The sequence below is a fragment of the Caloenas nicobarica genome, chromosome 5, assembly GCF_036013445.1.
Source record: "Caloenas nicobarica isolate bCalNic1 chromosome 5, bCalNic1.hap1, whole genome shotgun sequence".
In the NCBI taxonomy this organism is placed as follows: Eukaryota; Metazoa; Chordata; class Aves; order Columbiformes; family Columbidae; genus Caloenas; species Caloenas nicobarica.
In genome coordinates, this window is record NC_088249.1 from 65,879,529 (window position 1) to 65,899,379 (window position 19,851).

The 19,851-nt window shown below is 42.6% G+C and overlaps 1 protein-coding gene across 2 annotated transcripts in view; it reads right to left on the reverse strand.

The window, feature by feature from the left end:
- SHANK2 (SH3 and multiple ankyrin repeat domains 2) overlaps nucleotides 1–19,851 on the reverse strand; it is a 274,462-nt gene that overhangs the window by 4,070 nt on the left and 250,541 nt on the right. For both annotated transcript variants that reach the window (XM_065636008.1, XM_065636009.1), the window contains 3 exons: nucleotides 10,708–10,838; nucleotides 9,514–9,646; nucleotides 6,000–8,412 (listed from right to left, as the gene is read on the reverse strand). In XM_065636008.1, the coding sequence (XP_065492080.1) occupies nucleotides 6,000–8,412; nucleotides 9,514–9,646; nucleotides 10,708–10,838 (2,677 nt within the window). The remainder of the gene's footprint in view (nucleotides 1–5,999; nucleotides 8,413–9,513; nucleotides 9,647–10,707; nucleotides 10,839–19,851) is intronic.

The following is a 19,851-nucleotide window of genomic DNA, read 5'->3' on the forward strand; positions in this document are numbered from 1 at the left end:
ATTATTTTAAATTTTGAATTAGATTTGCAGGATTCAAATGCACTGGTAACTTAATATCAGAAGCAATTCAGTGAAAGACGGCACACTGAAACAGCTCCCAAGTAAAAAACAAACAAACAAACCAAACCAACCAACCAACGCCAAATTAAATAAAACAAGCCAGAAAAACATTATGCTCTTATGAGAGCTGTTTTATCCTGCAACTTGCCAAAAAAACTTGCTGTTTCTGGCAAAGCTCTTCCATTGTGTCAAGAAAAAAACCCCTTAACAACCAAGAGAACCAACGAGTGAAATGAGTCCCTGCACAGAGGTACAGTCTGAAATGAAGTTTTTTGCAGATTTTTTGAGAACGCACAAACCCAAAACTTTGCCTTCATCTCTTATAATATTTTTACTTTATTTTTGGATTGTCAAAGGAAAATTGTATGGTGGGAAAGTAAGCCAATTATTGTCTGTTTCGGGGGAAGATTAAGAACAAAGGCTGATGTGATGACTGGCAGGATACAGAGCTTCTTATAATGTTATTTTAGCGAGAAGAATTGAGAAATGGTTAGTGTCTGCTGCAAGTAACACTGTTCAGTTGAAGAATAATCATTAAGGTCTGTGGGAGTCTGTTCACGAGCAGCAGTTTCCACGCGAATGGCACAAATGTCTGGAAATGGCCAGTAAGGGAAGAGTGGCTTTTATTTCAGCTTGAGGTGACATCCTGTTTCTGGTTTTCGAATGGCTACCATTTCTGGATTAGGATGATCTAATCCACAGCGCACTTTGTAACAAAGTCAACACCAAAAATCACTAAAATGCAATAACAACAAGTGAGCATTAAAAAGAAGCGGCATGTACAACATAGAATACTCCATGCTTTATGGTCGGCACTTACTTCAGAGCATTTCAGCATGACCCTCTTCTGACAACAGCAGTCATGAGAGCAAATAAAAATGACAAAATGGAATGACTGAAACACTGCAAAAATTACTGACAAAGCAAGCAATCCTGTGAAATTGGCTGACAAACGGTTAACGAAATGAAATGAATCTAATGGGACAGCAGTAAACTCAAAAATCAAGGCTTGAGAATTATATCATGAGATCAATATTTCATCATCTGTGAAATCCAGCCACACTTCCAATCAACCCAATGTAGGATCAGTCCTTATGCAGGACTTACTACTAAGTTCAGTTCTGTGTTACCTGTTTGTGAAAAAATAGGAACTTCTCCAGATAGTCACGAACAAAACAATCCAGAGATGGACAAAAACCTTAGCCATAGGCAGTTTCACTTTTAAAACTTGCTGTGCCAACACAGTACAGGTTATTTTTCCCAGAGGGAAACCCGCATGGTTAAGCATCCTCCGTAACTCCCACGTTTATCATGAGCATTTCCCACTACCAGGAGTGATGCCCAACCTGCCCCAGCAGCCACGGGGACATCGTGCAAACGCAGCCGGAGAAACATAAGCACCGTTTGAAACAGAAATTCTTTTCCCCTATGGCAAAGCTATTGATCATTTTGGTTTGGTGATGGCAGAGAGCGGCAGCAGTTGCTGTTCGTTATTCTGTATTAACGCACCGGAGTCGTGGTGGAAGGATGCTGTTTGCACCGGGGGCTGTGTTTGTGGTTTTAATTCTTCGCAGCCACCGGGTCTATTCTGCGCTAATCACGCTGATATTATTCAGCGGATCTCGCAGTCTTGATCATTACGATCTCGTGCTTGATCGTTACGTTGCTTAGCGACCGCAGGGTTCACAGACAGAGCCAGCGCTCCTCCCTTACCTTATAAAAACCCCTGCATTTGTCTTCTCCCCGTTCCTTTTATCAGCTCCATATAAAAGTCAGTAGCCTCTCAAGTGAATTTATAGCACTGCTGTATTTATAGCATCACGGCTGATGCTGCCGTTGCACGTCCCGTCCTCCCTGCCCGCCCGCTGAGAGCGGAGCATCGCCTGCCAAGGGCTCCCCGGGCTGGCTATTCCCACCTCTGTACCTCTGCGGATCCAAATTCAGGAACGGCAAACAAAGCTCATCACTAGGGCTTTAGCGCTGGGTATTTGGGTCAAATGGAGCCCTGTAGTCAAATACCCTCGCAGAATCATAGAATCACTTTGGTTGGAAAAGCCCCTCAGGATCATCGAGTCCAACTGCTAACCCACCCCTGGCACTACCCCATGTCCCTGAGAACCTCATCTCCACATCTTTATAACCCCTCCAGGGATGGTGACTCCACCACTGCCCCGGGCAGCCTGTTCCAGTGCCCGACAGCCCTTTCTGGGAAGAATTTTTTCCTAATATTCAATTTAATTGACCGTTTCTATAGGGAAGGACGGGCAAAAATGGGGGAAGTGACGGTCAGATATTGTGGCTCAACTACATGGACAGACCAGATAAAAACCTCTGTCACCAGGGCTGATCTCCAAAATTTCCTGAAGTAGATGGTGGCCAAAACTGGGAGTGGGATTAGCTCTAGTCTAGAACCTTCTGATCAAACCTTTCAATTATGGTTTTGTTAGTACAAAGTAAGCAAGCACATCCTTTACTCTTTCTCCTTCCCCTCCCAGTCTCCTTTTTCCTATCCCACAGCTGGTCACTGCTGCTGAGAAGCAGATGGTTTCCACTTAAATGTTTCCCTGCTCTATTTAAAAATCTTGCAACTTGGTGTCTCCACAAGAACCACAGAAAACTATAAATACACCATATAAAATTATTGCTAAACCAACGTGCAGAGAAGAAAAGCAAGCCTAAGGTCATTTTTTAACGCAATAATTGAGAGAGAAATGCTGCTCAGTACTGTAGAACAATCTCTTCCTAATTCTCATTTATCAAAAACATAGAAAGAACGTATTTTTATGGGTTTCTGTAGCAAGCCATTACCCAACTATCTACAATTTAATTCACCTCTATGCTACCTTAATGGGGCAATTGCCGTGAGCGAACTACAATTGTCTTTCTACTGACTGTGCAAAAGTAACTCCCAGTGATACCTACAATCGCTATCTGGGCTATAACTTCATATCTGTCCCACTGAGCAAAGACATATTTTTAATTTCGTCAGGCTGCTAGTGCTGTGAACATAACCCAAGCGAGCCTGTGAACAATGTTCCTATTTATAACACTTCCCAAAACTTCTCTTTGGCTGAAGGATATGAACAGGCGTACTCGGTTTTTATCACTTTTCCTTTAGCAGAGCTAATGAGTCGGTTTTTAATTTAGCAGAAACCCTGCTTTCCATGAGCTAAACTTCCTTGCTCCCTTTCTAATCCTACCTCATAGAAAAGGGCTACGAGCTCTACAATTGCTTGTCCTAGCGTAAGAAAAAAAACCCAAGAAACTCTAAGAATTTTAGCTTTAAAATTCAAATATTAGCTTTAATACTTGGAATTTTGGCAAGATGGTATTCCTTGGTCATAATATTTGACAGCTTTCTAAAAAAATGTGTCTGTTGTGCAAGTGGGCTAGAAAGGCTGTAATTTATTTAACTCTTTAAAAGATAAGGCAGGAGTAAAAGCAGTAAGAAAAAATGCCTTTGTCTGCGAAGCATTTAACATGCATCCATTGCTTTCATGCAGGGACCTTTGAGAACAGAATTTAAATTTAATGCAGACAGTTCAGGGCATAAACAGCCATAGCGCAACAAAAAGAAATCAGAGCATCTTCTCTGCCGTAGATAAATTTTGCTATTAGCCTTTTGCTCCCTATTTCACACTCTCTATCAAGCTCAGAAATCAATCCTGTCTCCTCCGCCCCCAGAACGTGGTTGAGCTCGGAGAGAGGGCAAAGTGCTGGATTTGCTCCAGGGCCAGGTAGACATCACCCCCCAAGAAACCACTGTGGGGTTACAAGTAGAACTTCTGAACCTACAAGCGAACTTCTTAATTTACATCTCTCTAACCTCACTCTCGTTAAGACGAAAAGGAATTGCCTGCAGCGCCTTTTAAAACACGCTTTTAATATCTGTCGATGGTTGGCTCTCTTCTGCTGCCTCTGATTTAGTGCTTAGCTTAAAAAAGAAATCCTGAGTAACCCTTGCTGCTCGTTTTAGTAGCTTCAATTCACGTCAATTAAAAAAGAATGTAACCATATCAGTTTTGAGAACAGAAGGCAATGAAATCCAGCCCTCTTCCCTTCCATGACATATTTACAGTACATCGTAGTTGCTAGCCTCAGTTATTTTCTAATAAAATAGAGATGACAAAGATCTCTGCTGTAACCTGGAAGTAACTATCAGTTTAAATATCAAAGATGATAAATAATATTACACATATGAAGCCAGAGGCAACACGTTCACATGACTTAACAAGATGATCGAGCGCTAGCAAAAACAGTATTCTTGAAGACGTAAGAAAAATAATATGAAATGAAACTGTCAGAGTCATCAGCAAGACCAGACGTGAATTCAAGCTTAGTGCACAAGAATTGATTTGGTGCTTGCCTGAGGTGTTGTCAAATGTACGGTGTTCGGTTGCTGTGCTAACTTTGCTTAAAGACTGTCTTCATCAGGCAGCCAGTATATACTGTTTTTCTTGTACAGTTTTCAGCAGGTTTTTCTTCATGTATTAAGGCTTTTCCTGTACAGACAACTCAATTTCTACACTGTTTAGTCAAGTGCCACTGAGAGGAATTCCAGAATTTCAGTTGGTTTTTTCCATCTCTTCTTTTTAAAAGCTGTACATCCTCCATACCTCCCTGACACCCGTTTGACGACTTCCATCTTGCAGGAAATAATACAACTACCTGACCCTGAGGCTTTTGATCACACTCTTTTCTGAATGAACAACCATTTGCAACCAACAGAGCTGCCCTTCCCCTAAACACAAATTATCTTTATGCATGCAAAGAACAGTAGCTTTTCAAAAGCTGAGGTAGTTACTATCCAGCAGAATAATTCCAATAAAATTTATTTAGATAAAAGTCAGCACTGCCTTTCTGAAAAAAAAAAAATTGTATGGAGCCGTCTGGGCAAAACAATATGCAATACTTCAGTAAAAGGTATATTTAACTTCTGTTTATAAGGCCAAACCATTCCACACTATAAAAAGAAATACCTCAGGCTCTCAATAAAACTAACAAAATCACCTTTTTTTTTTTTTTAAGTCTGGATTTCATGATATTATATCCATCTGCCACACAAATGTGACTACATGATTATTTCCACATTTACCTAAAGGTTTCTGACTACTTATAAGTAACTTTTAAGTTATTCATCACTTAAGTACCTTCCATAAACCACTTAAATACAAAAGGTATCACCCTGTGCTACCAGGGATGCTGCTATTGGGAGAAATAAGCCACATCTTTGAACCTGTAAACATCACAGACTATTCACTGACAATATAAAGAACTTAAAATCCATCATCCTAAGTGACAGAGATGCTAAATTAACTTTTTAATTAGAACATGAATAGTGCAAACTGATTTCAATGAGTGATTTTCTATGGTAGCTTTGTACTTCATGATAAAGCGGTTTACGAGAGGTATCGGCACGAATCAAATGACAGCACACAGTGAATGTGAAGTCAGCCTAGGCAAAAACACTTTTTTACCCATTTGAAGCCAAAATAAGATGTGGGACTGAAGTAAAATTAAATCATCACCACATTTTAAAAATGAACCTTTTAAAAGAGAAAAATGCTTCTTGAAAACGAATCTAAGTAACTCACATCAAAACAGCTGAAAGGTTTGTTGAAACTCTCTGAAGTTGGAGAAGCTCACGGCAGCGGGTTGGACTAGGTGACCTTTGAAGGTCCCTTCCAACCCAAACTATTCTATGATTCTATGAAGACTGAGAAAGTTCCTATGCTGTGGTGCAGACTATAGAAACGTTGTCAATGTAGGATATTCTTTCCCTCTATAAAATTGTTCGTCATAGATTATTCATTAAGTAAACGTACATCGAAGAGTAAATTCTTCTTTAATCTATGTGATTTACAGGGCAAGCTAGTAAAGGACTGGGGAAAAAAAAAATCAAGCCTTTATTAGAAAATTATTCGGTTAATTATGTTTACCTTGTACTGAGACTCGCAGTTTTTGTTCCAGTAGGTGACTCCAATCCTTCCCCTGGCTTTGAGGATTTCTCTCTGTTCATTTGCTGGAGTAGTGAGTTCAATTCACTAATCACATTAGCCTTTGGGCCTGAGAGAATGGGGCTTTTCACCTCCGGCATGTCACCCCAGAGCTTAGATGTCCTTTGGGGAACAACTTTAGCCATGTTGGGCTGAGCGCTGATGGGAGGCGGGGGCGGCGCGGGAGGAGGAATAACAAAGCTGTCTACAGTTTCTTCAATTAGCGCATCCTTGTAAAGTGCATTGCTTTTGTTGATTATGGGCTTCATTTTTGGCTTAGGAGGTACTGGGGGTTTGTCCACCAGAAATGTTTGCCCATCTGCATAGACTGTACAAGTATCCACGTTCTCACCCCCTTCCGAGGATAAGGTCGAGATGCTGGACACCGTTGAGATAGTGCTGGTTGTCTCTAAGTGATGGTCACTACTACTACGGCTGTCTACCTCCTCAATCCCAGAGTCAGTGACGTTGTCAAAGCTGTCAGGGGGCGGCAGAAAGGAGGCAGGCAAACAGTTTGAAAGACTCACTTGCTTTTTACTGTCTAAGGAATTTGTGGACTGGCTGGGGGCGAACGGCGCGGGTGAAGGCGAGCCATTTTTCCTCTGCTTCATCAAGTCTGTTAGAGCCGAACCGGGAACCGCACGGTCATCGGGGATATCAAAGCTGTTGGCGAACTCTAAGGGAGGTGGCAGTGGCTCAGTAAAAAGAAACTCTTCGTCGATATCAACCGACGCTAAGGGTGGCGGAGGGATGCGGAATGGCAAGATGACGGGGTCGTCGACCGAGCTCGCTGCTACAATGGTTTTGCAGGGAGATGCCGGTGGCTCTGGCGCTGCAGGCACGTTCAGCTCGCTTTCCGCTTCCTCGCTCCCCTCTGGCCTCTCCAGTGGGGAGTTTTCGGGGTGCGTTTCCATTTCAGCTCTCTTTTCCTCTTCATCTTCGGGCGTTTCGTCCGACTTTGCCGTGTCCACGGTATGAACCATTAACAAGCCGGCTGACTTTTGCTGCGAAGTGTCCACAATGTTTATCAACATGTTTTTCTTCTCCTCAGCTTTCTTTTCTTTCCCTGCATCTGTTTCATACTTGTTCTCGGTCTCCTGCCGTCTCAACGGGCCACGAGTATTTTGCCGAGTGACGGTAGCAGTAACAGGAAAAGTCGTTTCAATATTGGGTCTCAGCTTCGTATCGATGTAAAGTGGTTTATTCAGGTCAGCTTTAACAGCATCTCCTTTGCCTGGAATCTGCTGTGTTTGTTCTTTCATGGCTCTGTCCCTGGCAGAGAGAGCAAGGGCTAGTGGTGAGTTTGGATCTAATAGCTTTCCTGTGACCGGGTGAACGTAATTATCTGAGCTGGATGCGTTCGTGGGCTTAGCTGCCACTGTACTGTTGTCAGTACCTTTCGTTTTGGACGAAGCGTTTAATGTCCTTGAATCACTCTGATTGCTGGGTTCGCTGCTATTAAAAAGACTTTCAGGCTCTCTAGGTGCGGGAATCGGAGACGGCGACATCAGCTGTCTAAACCCATCTTCACTACTAAACACCGCGTCATCGGTAAATTTGGATTGCCTCACGCGTGGTGTTGGCGGCGTTAGTCCAACATCCTCATCTCCTAGGTCTGTGGAAAGGAAGGCTGGGGAATTCCGCCTTGCTTCCAGCCTTTTTTCCCTGTCCCTCACTGCTCCGGCAATGGCTGCTGCGAACGGGCTGCTGACACCTAAGCTGTCGTCGGGTCGGAGCTGCCCGGGTTGCTCTGAAGACTGCGGATCGATTTCCATGCTGCTCCCTTGGCTGCTTTTCCCGCTGCTGCTGGTGGATGGCTCTTTCACGATGATCGTCGGGATCGGGATGGAGCAGGTCTTTTCCGGGCTGTCTTCAACGTTGGATTGCTTCACCAGCATCCCCTTCCTCCTCGCTGGTTTGGCCGGCACGTAAACCGCTTTGCTCGCGATCTTCCCAACCTCAGAATAAGGGTTTTCCGGCATCTGACCTCTCTTGTTCCTGAAATTTGCCTGAGACGCGGCGCTCCGACTGTACAGGTCTTCGGAGTCCAGAGAGTATCGGTCTAGTTCTCGTCTGTAATAAATCCCTTTGTCCCTTATCATTGTTCCCACGTTCTCAGGCCTCACCAAAGAAATTTTTGAACCTGAATTCTGATTAAACGGAGGTTTGATAGTTCCATAGCTCCTTGACGTCGGGGATTTGGGAGAGTTGTACAGAGAGGGAGAAGGTGGCGGCGGTGAAGGAGGTAAGGACTGTGGTGGTGGTGGGATATCTTCAGAGGTGTCAGGCATCGAAAGACTTCTGGTAAACTTCAACATAGGAGGAGCCAAAAACTGCCGTTCTTCTTCTGTTATTCCTAAAAATCAGAAAGTATATTTAAAACACTGCCTTCCATAGGCGTCCCTCATATTGCATCATTTCTGTATCCAACCCAAAATGCCAGGGTGCATTTCACACGACATGAGGCGCATGCAAAATTACGAAAAAGGTCTTTTGGTTGATTCCTACCATAAGCAGTTTTTTCTTGTTGAACTTCCAGAGAGCCAGATGCCAGAATTAAAAAGGATGCTACGGAATTTTAATTAAACTGATCATTGATGTGTAGGAAAATGTTTTCGTTTTACGTATTATCAAGGTAGCTGTAGAGAAGCACATTTTCTTTGAAAATTATTGAACGGGGAAGACATTCTGTGCAGAAGAGTGGCTTATGCCTTGCTTTAGCACTCTCTAAATGCATACGATAATGCAACTTAGAAATCTAATGAATTTTTAAGATGCATTTGAAACTTAGCAAAGGGACTGCAAAGATTCTATTGGGGAAAAAATCATAATGTTTCATTTCAAAAATGACATTACTTTGTTACAAATACGGCTTTTAACATAAATAAACTGGCTAATATTGGGATAATTCAGATGCTAATTTTACATCAGCGTAATGCGTTTCTAAATTGGTAAATATCTCTATTAAGATTACCACCAAGAACAAAGCAAGTCAAAATTTGGCCTGCTCTTTTTTCCTCTTTTGTAAAATCATCTATTGATATCATTTGGAATGAAAAAGAGGTGAATTTTATTCAATTTGATCAATAGGGATCCCTTTGTAAGCTACACAGCATTATGGCGCTTTTGTCTCAATAATAAAGAAAAAAATAATAACATTTTGCCTTAGTAATGCACTGCAAAAGACTTGTACTGATCTTTTTTTTTTCCCCTTCTCACTGCCTTTCCTTGTTAGAGGGAACATTCTAAAGAAAGGAATTAAATTATAATTCCATAATACTTGCCTACTGCCATCAAAGAAGAATGTGGAAATTATAGCATGTAACACACAAACTTCTTTTTCCATGAACTTTGTATAAAAATTAAACAGTCATTCACTGAGGCAAAGATGCTGGAGAAATACGCTTTAAGAAAGAAGCAGAGTTACTAAAAGCATGTGATTAATGCACAAGCAAACCATATATGAGAAGCATTTTACCTATAGATTTTTGTCTTCTCATTGTACCCCGAGGTATACCCAGAAAAGGACCTTGAGGACTCCCCGGTACAGTGGGCGTCATCACAGCAATACCCTGTCTCTCATACATGGACTACAAAAAAGCAAACAAAAAACCCCACAAGCATTAAAGCATGCAAGTCTTTCACATGTAAATAACTCTTCTGGCATATCTGCTAAGCCGCTATCCCTTTTACTTAGGATTCTTACGGAAAACAACAAACGGGGTATTATTTTGGGGAGAGAAAGGAAAGGCTGGGCTTTATTTAAATGCTATTAAAACACTGGCCGTCAGCATCTCAGCGAGGAGCTGAGGAACGTCACCTGAACCCCACCGCACCCAACTGTCCCTCCTTGTAGGTCATCACAAAACTTCGTTTTCTGCCCTAGAACAGCCTTAATTGCCTTCCAGCCCAAGCTGCTGAGAACAGCAAAGTGCTCGTTGTATCAGGACTGATGCTCTTTTGGAGGGGTGGGTAGTGGAAACATACATCTAAAATGCAATAAAACCAATTATTTTTTCATAGGCGAAGTTTTGTAAGAGCAAATTCTGCAATTGAGTAATCAGATTTCAGAGCTCTGGAGTTTAAATTTTTAATACGTGCTATAGTATTAATGTCAATTCTCCCCTTACAAATCATCATGCATTATTTAATCAAGCTATTATATATGCCATCAGGATAATAAAAAAAAAAAAACTGCAGTAGGAGAAACTTTCACATTAGTGGAAATTGTGTGGCTGCACTAGCTCTGGTGTTGAAACTGAACGAGTACACCTTGATTTTCAGCAAAGTTTTTTTAGCTAAGGTTTAGCGTCGTGCTGACACCTTCAAGTTCAGAACTTGCTGGCATCTCACCAGCTCAGATTATGGGCAGAACAAATTCGTATCTGTTTGAATTACAACATTGTCGATGTGACGGTCTCAGAATAACAAGGATATAATGAGAAAAGTTTTATAGGGGTACGTAGGCTCTTCTGTTAAAAAATTATTAGTAGAAACAGAGCAGATTATGCCTTAATAAGGTAATAAAAGTAAAATGAGCATATAAAGCAACGCTTGTCGATTAGTTTCTGTTTTATGCCCTGCATGCTGCCAAAAGGCTCCCTCCAAAGAGTTTCAGAAATGAAAGCAGTACTTCATAGCTACCACTCACATTCATATCTGTAGCTGAGGGAAAACATCTACTAGAAGGCCGCTGTTTAATAGTTGCCACTCTTGAGTCCACAGTTGCATTGTCTGCAATTCTTGATGGCTTGGAAACTGGTACTATTTCATCCACCTTATCTGTAATATAAAAGTATTCAGTAAAATAAATATCATTTGTCCAAAAAATGAAACTTTAATTATTGCAAGGTCAAAGGAAGAGATTTACTTTTCAAAAAAAATGCAAAGAAAAAGGTTTTTTGGCAATTTAACAAGGCAACGCTTGAGCATCGTAAGTCGTGCAAGCCGAGCACTTTTTATTGCTGCTACATAGCATGCATGCTTTAGTTTTAAGCCTGCATGCATTTAATGTTTACTTAGTGTGACTCGAAAAACAATCCTCTTCTTCAAACCTTCAAAATGTGAAGGGAGAATATCTATATAGAAATGGAAAGAAGACCTTTAGAAAAAATGAATCCGTACAGCACTGTTTCAAATAGAGATAAGCAGACTGTACTTAGTCATCAAAATTTCAGTGATATTTTGGACAATAAGTGTTCCAGAAGTGCTCTTTTATGCCTGTTTTCCTTAAGTAATCACATCGTAATTTATTGACGCTCTTGGATTATTAGATTAGCATTAGTAGCTGCATCGTTAGTTTAAATGAAACTTTGATATGTATTTTATATTGTAATAACTGCACAGTCTGGGAATGTATTTAGCTGTGGTCAGAAACTGACCAAATAGGCAAAGTCCAAATCTGAATGAGAACTTCAACATTTGAATTTGGGATTCTGATCTACCATATGACATGATAATAAAATATAGCGGAAACTTTAATCGAGATCTTGTGAAGTTTAGAGTGTCAGTTTTAGCCCCGTCTTCAACTTTGGTCACAAATAAGGTTCGTCAGTACTTAATATATAATGTTACTCCCTCAGACTGAAGACCTCAAAGTACCATATAATCAACTAATTATAGCCTGACAGCTCCTTTATTGCCACTTCTATGAAACTGAGGCATGGCGAAATTAAATGACCAGCCTAAGCTAGCAGAATAGTTCCATTTTTGAACCTGTACTAGAATCCAAACTTGAATCATACCAACAAGTTTCCTTACTACACCTTCCATTGCGTCTGCTTTCCTAAGAAAGCACGGACTGCACTGTATCATGTTAATTTAGTGTCTTTTGTTTTGAAGTTTCACCAAAGTAAGGATTAGTTATATAGTCTGTGGTATCTATGTGAGCAAAATACCTGAGCCTGGCTCCTGGGCTTCCACAATGTGAGTCAGAGCAATGTCACTTTTCAGCAATTAGATCCGTCTCCCAACTGATTGATTATTTGCTTCGGCAAACAAGGATAGCTACTTCATTAGGACACCACAGACTTAAAAAAACCCCCCAGGTTTTTGGTGGTCTAGAGGTGGTGCTACTACGCCAAGGATCAGATTGGGGGATTTAAGTTTTACCTCTCACTGGAGAGCAGCGCACTCCAGGCCCTGGGTATGGATATGGATGGGAATAAGGCAGGAGGAAAAGAGCTTTTGATCCCTCTAAACAGTAGATCTGGCTGATGCAAGGATGATATTTTAAATGGGAGAAGAAGAGAGGGAAGAAATTTTAGCCTTCTGGTTGGGATGAAGGTTGTCCTAGAAGTGGATATTTCAGTGTCACAGGGGGTCAGGGAGCAGGCAGGAAAGGTTGAACAGAACCAGTAAGCTGAACACTGTTGAAAACTGTCTCACAAGAGTAGTGTTGCTGTTTCTTTTTCAGCTGAAGTTAGCATTCAATTCTTTTCATTGGTCTGCTTTATTTTTTAATGTGTTTTAAATCATCCAGTGGAAGGAGAAAAGGAAAAAAATAATCTTAAAATCATCACATGTATTCAAAAATAAAACAAACTTCAAGTCACATTTCATAAGATTTTGTAATACAAACTGTGAAATTCTGAAAGAAAAAAAATAGCTGCACTTCTGCTCAGCAAAAGGCATCAGAAAGCAATGGTGTAACCACGAGCATTTGACCTATACAGCAAAAATATGGCTAGACCATAGAATCGTACTCAGGGGATCTATCACCAAGAGCTTCAACTGGGCAGAGATTTCCTGTTAGGTCTCTCCCACCCTTCTTATCATCCCAGAAGCCAAATGACTGGTCTTTGGGATACAGAAAGAAGGAAGTTTTGGAAATTGAAGCACTAGGTACTCAAAATCTGTAAATAAGAAATAGAAATATACCACGTAAGAACTGATCCCCTCTAATTTTAACAGACACATGTAACCATATACCCATTCAGACAACAAAAAGCTACAGGGAAAGAGCGATGAGGCTATGACAGACACTTGAAAAGCATGAAAATATTTGTTTGGGGATGAAACATATACACCCTCCAACTGCACTGATTTTGCTAGACAATACTCCAAGTTAGATCCTAGTTTTGGATCTGACCAAAATATCAGTTGGTACCAGTTCTTAATATCATCTACTATTTCCAGTTGGAAAAAAAAAGAGCTTTGTTTCGCGTAAGTTTATTGCAGGTTTCTTGTCTGTAGACAGGTTCTCAGTCCTTCTCACCCTATAGCTGCTCCCATTCAGGTGGTGCTTTGTGCTTTGCCAAGTCTAGTCGGAGCACTTAGAAACGGGAGAGGAGAGCGGGTTAAAGCTGAAGCTGCTTTGCAAGGAACCCTTTAGGGGCTCCTCGCGTTGTGTTTCCAACGGTAGCACCGCTACATCTGCGCAGCTGCTTCTTTTGCTCTACTGCCTTTGATCAGAAAACCAAGGTGGAGTGGAGGTTGTCATTTTAAAACTACAACGATAAATTGGAAGCTACAGAAGCAGCCAGCGTGTGGAACGAGATTTATTCTAAATGGCAGCAGCTACATGGCGGGTCCTGCAGAATATGACAAAATCTGAGCATCTGGCAGCAAATGTACCACACTTTGGAACTGAAAGCACTGTGTAAAATAGAAACATTCCCACTGTATTATCAGACGTGCTAATTAGGCCAAGAAAATGAACTGGCTGAATTATATTTAGCTGCATTCAAACTCATTCCAAGGAAATAAGACGTAAGCATATTGGGACAAACTTTCAATTGCCTTTGACTTCCACTAGGCTGTTCATATCCACAGTACCAGTGTGCAAACCCTGTATGCACCAGAAACACACGTCCAAAAGGCCGCACATACTGGAACAATTTGTCAGGCTCACTAATCGGCTCCTCTCCCAACCTCCTCATGATCTTAAGTACCCTGCAGCATGTATTTCTCGTACCAATGAGAGGGGAGTCTCACAAGCTTGCGTTGGAGATTCTCCGAGGATACCTTTACAAACAGCTTTTTAATAAAAGAGGTACAAAAAAGCGACAGAATGGGTGCAAAAATTTGTACCCAGTGTATAGAGGTGTGTCGACGGCGTGGCCAAGGAAGAACGCCTCCAATGGTATTCTTAAAAGGAACGCAGCTGGACGTAGGTGGAAGGGAAGAAATACTCCGTAGTGCAAAAAGCCTATGTTGGAGGTTGGCCATGCCAGCTGCATTTCATCGGTAAACCGGTCATTTAGCAAAGTACAGCCACAAGCACGCACGCACACACACTTATAAGGGAAAAAAAAAATGTGGCTGACTGGTAGAATAACAAAATACTATCTGCTTTATTTTGAATAACTTCAGCCTTGCAGAAAGACAGGGAAGAAGAATCTATGGCTCACCGGACGGAGAGCACAGCTCTGTTGTTAACATCGAAGAGGATTTTTAGGCCTACAATTATTCTCTAGTATTTGCCAGAGGAGGAATTCATCACTGCTTTGCCGTATAAACTCTTCTGAACCTTTACAAGAAGTTACAATGGCATGTTGAGAGTCAAACACAGGAGCCATGCTACACCTGTGATAATTAGTTACCACCGCTCAAGGGGCTCCTGGTCAGAGCATCCTTCCGGAGAACTGTCAGGGATACCACATGGATAAGCCAGTCTGATGCCTCTGCATGCATATAGCAATTTGAGTGCCACTATATTAAATTCCCCCGAGAGAGGCAGCACCAACAGATATAAAGTAATTTATTGCAAAAGTGCGTTTCCATCTGCCCTGTGGGTTATCAATTGCACCCGTGCTCTGCTCAGGGTGCCAGCCCTCAGGAAATTAGACGGCCTAAAGGCACAGAAAGGAGTTGCATTTTATCAAGCATGTAGGTCATCTCTGATGAAAAGTTCTGAATCACAGACATAGGAGCACAGTACCCAACAGCATGTCATGACTTTTACATTCTCAAGAGGTCTGGCTGCTAGGCAAGTGGCTTTTTTTTGTTTCTTAAATAATTAATATCTGTGATAATTACAGGGGACAGTCTCCTCCTAATAGATTTGTTGCAGGAGAGGGTTCTTATCCCCGTAGAACACATTGCTCAGTGACTCCTCTTTCAAATCCCCAGACTCTCTCAGAGGAAAAATTATAATGCTGCCCATCAAACCACCAGATCCATCGTAAAAGGAACTTTGAAAATGAGAGTCAGGTGCCTAGATAGATCTGGTGGCACGTCACTATACAGGCCCCCAAAAAGGTAAATATGAGGTATGATCCTGGCAACATTACTTATTGTACGACATAGCCAAGACATGTGGATTAGCTCCACCGAGGGTCTCAGAAAGTGAGTTTGTCAGACCCACAGAGGATAAGAATGATCATGATCCGGTACAGGCTAACCCCAACACCTCAGGCTGGCATGCCAGAAACACCAGGCAAAGACTGATCGAACACAGTTTTGGAGGCGAGTATTGCCAAGACCTGTATACTTACCACCGAGTCCAGAATGCTTGCTCAGAGGGGGTGGGATAATGGAGAAAGAAAACTCAAAAAACAGCTGCCTCAAGAAATGACTTGTATTTGTAAGAAAAGCAATGAATGCCTGGCACAGAGTAAAAAAATGCTCGTATGAAGTTAAAGTGAAAGAACAGAGGCAAATGCTCTTCAAATACCAGCAGCACACATCGTTAACAGTGCAAATATAAACTACAAAATGTTAGACTAATCTAGTCAGCCAGAATACAATGTTAGCCAATGTAGGAAATGGTTGAAATTCTGCCACTGATGGCCTTATGGCTAAGAATTAAAAGGACAGGCACATTAAAAAAAACCCTAAAAATCCTATGGTGTGGTTATTTTTTCTTCCCTCCCCCTTTTGCCTGGCGTGGAGGCATGGGCAACGAGGCCCTCTCGGTTATGGCTCTCTGCAGCCGGCCACTGCGACAAGGCAGCGTGGCCTGCGGTGGTTCTCGAGAGTCGCTCGTCCCTTCGGCCCCTGGTAAGCACACAGTGGAGGATGCCACTGCGTCCTCACCGGTCCATGTCGAGGCACAGGTTAACTCGACATGGGGGGTGGCTCTTTGGGAGATGCGCGTTTCAAGGACCTGCGTCCTTGGCTGCTTGAGGAAAGCTAAAATCTCTGACAGGTAGTTATGGATGGCTCTTGTGGAGGTAGCCACAATGCCCAGCTGCAGCTCCATACGGCCCATGGACTGTGACATGAGACCCATGGACTGTGCATGCTCCCTCTTGATATTTTCCAGCAGCTGCACAATCCTACTGTTGGTTTCCATCAACAGCTTCTCTCCCTCTGTTAGTTGGGGCTGCCCTCTCCAACCCCGATCCCTAGGGACAGGCTCAACACCGCGGTGCTCTTCATTCATCTCATCATTGCCCTCCTCCTCAGGAGAGTCACTTTCAAACTGAGGAGTCCTACTGAGTGACTGGTCCCCGGGAGACTGTATGTCCATGGTACACTCCGGAGTCCGCGCCGGCGTTTGAAATCCCTCAAAATCCTCCCCAACGTTGCTGTGCGTTTCAGACGAGGACAACGGCCACTGCCAGCTCTCTGTGGTCCTGGCCGGCGAGTCTTCGTCAGAGGCAGGCACCGAGGATTCCTGTTCTTCGGCCGGCGTGGACGGCGAGCTCCCTCGGTGACGGCCGGCTTGCCCCGAGGATCCAGGAACCTCCCCATCTTGTTCCCCAGTGACATCTGGCAATCAAATAGAGGAGCAACAACCACTGTATCTGAGGCCAGGTAGATGGAGGTATCTACATGCATTGGACAACACATAGAAAGAAGCCAGTTGGGAAGCCAGAGTGTATGTGTTTGGGCAAACGGAAGGGCGGACTAAAGTTTAGTGACTGCATTGGGCACGTGGCAGTTGACGTTATTAACTGCTTTTGGTAAAAAAAAAAATGCACGCTGTCCTGTACCCATAACACACACAGCCATGCTGCATCCCACGGCAGGAACTACCAATTCACCTCATCGTGACTGTGACAGGCAATGTCAGTGAACCTAGCGAGAAGCTCACCTATGCACTGCAGTGGTGTCAGTCAGAAATCCCTGGGCCAAGTGTCCAATTGAGCTTCCTGGGGTGCCAGATGTGCTCCACCACTGGCTGAGGGCAGCCCTTTTTGTTGTTCTGAAGCACTGCTGGCTATCTTCGCTTTTGTCCGACGTCTCACGTCATCCCCACCCCCAGTGCGCTCTCTCCCAAATCACTGCTGCAGCACGACGGTGGCCGTCCCCAGCATTTATCCCGCGAGCAATGCCCTCCCCAACATTCGCCGGATTTTCTTGTTCTTTTCTCTAAACACTAGGTAACGCTATCTGAGGGCATTGCTCGCCAGGATCTCATGGTCTTCTGAAAATAAACTTAATTTTGCCCTCCCCTTGCTACCTCTTCCCTTGCCTGAGGGCACGTGGTGGAAATCTGGGTGCAAGTGCTTCCGTGTGGCAGCGTAGTGTGCAAAGAGGCATCGTCACAGATCTTAAGGAGGAGGAGATTATGTTTGTGCTTAGTCTAAATCCTCCCCTGCAGAAAATGCACTGCCAAGGGCTAGAGATGGCCAAGGTTTTTGCACCCACAGCGATCACTGGCTCGTAGTAGAGCATGATCTGCCCAGCACCTTCTTGATTACACGAGTCAGTGGCCGTAACTCTCACCCTTTCTGTGCTTTAGGTAAGAAAAAAAATGAGTCCACTTTGGGTTTTTTTGGGGGGGACAATTTGGTCATCAGAAATTCATCTGGGGCGGTCTGGCTAAAATGTTGCAGTAGGGTGGCCCAAAGAACCTGCATTGCTCGTACTCAGGCAAGGGATATGTGAGAGAAGCGCTGTTGTCGGTCCGACTGTGACCTGAACAGCAGTGTCCGACTGTTGCTGGCTGCCCGTGCTGCTCGCGCTACAGGGCTCTGAATGCCAGATCCGTGTCGTGTCTATTCTCTGGCATCCCAGTCCTGAAAAATGTTGTTCTTTAAGGATCAGTTTCTGCTCTGTGAAATACTCGATATGCTGCTTTTCAGACCTCAATTAGAAGCTGTAAGCTTCCATCTGGAAGCTGTTGCTGAGGTCATGTTAAATGATACTTCTAGTTCTGTTTATGAATCAGGGCTTTTTTTGATTGATTTTTAATTTTTTAAAAATTTTATATGGTTTTAAATGAAAGCTCCTTCTGACAGACCCAAGGATCCCTCCTCCTATATATCCATCCCTGTCTGTCCTGATCTGGCACTCATTATTTCTACACCCAAGTGCCTCCAATATTATACTGCTCTAAAAGGAATTCTTTATGGCTTGATATAATTATGATTTTTTTAAATGCTGAAATAATGGACATTAGTTTGCATTTAGCATATTCACTACTTCAAAGTATTCACATTCAAAGTATTCACATTCTGTCTGCGTCTGGCTGGACTGTCCAGTTGCATGTTTTATGGAAAGTGAGGATGAGATTGTATTTGTAAAAAGGCATGAGCTCCTTATGAAAATGAATTTTGGGGACAAACTGTCATGCAATCATTGGCTCTTCCACTCCATGAAGATTTGAAAGGGACTGTATATCAACTTAACTGTAATAACTGCTTCTTCCTTTGCAATTCCTGTCCCCCTTTACTAATACAGCCATAGCTGAAAGCCTTCATTAACAAATCTCTCTTAATAACTATACTGTAGGACCATGAAATGATTTCTCTGCATTTTCCTGTTTGAGTACACATGAAAAAAAGAACAGAAAAAACAGGGGACCTACTTTTACCACACATAGCAAACACACATTTCAGTTAAACTCTACGGAATCAGAGAAAGATAAGGGATCATAGATATTCACTCTGGTAGAGCCACTGGTCATACAAAATCTCTTAGTATTTCTTTTGAGATGTCATCAGAAAATTCCCCGTATTTGAAAACTCCATTTTCCTGACAAGTGTTCTAAACAGAGCCCAACTAGCAATTGGTAATAGAACCAAACGAAATTAAAAGCCAAAAACTGAAGTAAAACAAAATAAAAAAACTCCAAACCCCACATTAATTTATGAATATTTCTGTAAATAGTACCACTGAGTTTAGTTTCTTCAGATTCAGGGGGATCGTAACACTTTTGTTATTTGTGCATGTTTACACATTTGCCAGACGCTTGCAAAGAAAAGTTTCTATGAAAAGGCATTACCAATTTTTGCAAAGTTCCTAATTCTCTCAGAGAATTTACCATTTTATAACCTTCTAAGCAGTTATTTTCAGCCTTTCAGAGCTGAAAGAACAGCATCTGGCATAGGTGGCCAATGACACAAATGACAAAGGGTACAAGCAAACAGTCTGTGAAAACCCATGGGCAGAAAGTTAATTGTGGAAACTATTGGCGAATACTTATGAATAATGAATACATTCACAGGTTTTAGGATAAGTTTGTTAACTTGACTAGAAATGAAAAGGAGGAATATGCGTAACTTATTATTCATAACAGAGTGTTCAACAGCTCTAATAACTCCAGTTTTGTGAAGGTTTGTGAAGCATTGACATGGGACATGGGGAAAACGAGGCTGCGTTACAGACGTGGCCTTACACGAGTTTTCATTCACTATGGGGCAATGGTGGGAAAACTGCCTGAAGGTCAATGACTGACACCACCTTGATGACTGTGACAGTCTCTGCCCGATAAATCCATTCCTTGATGACCAAAGGTCACCCTGAATTCCAACCAGATCTTGGTAAGATGATGGCACCAGAGGCTGGGTTGGTGCTGTGGAAAAAGTGTGGCAATTACAGGAGGGGCACTGGAAAACTTGGTTTGGCCAGAAACTGTCCTAACTGGCCAAAAATTGTCCTTATTGGCCAAAGAAGAGGCTGA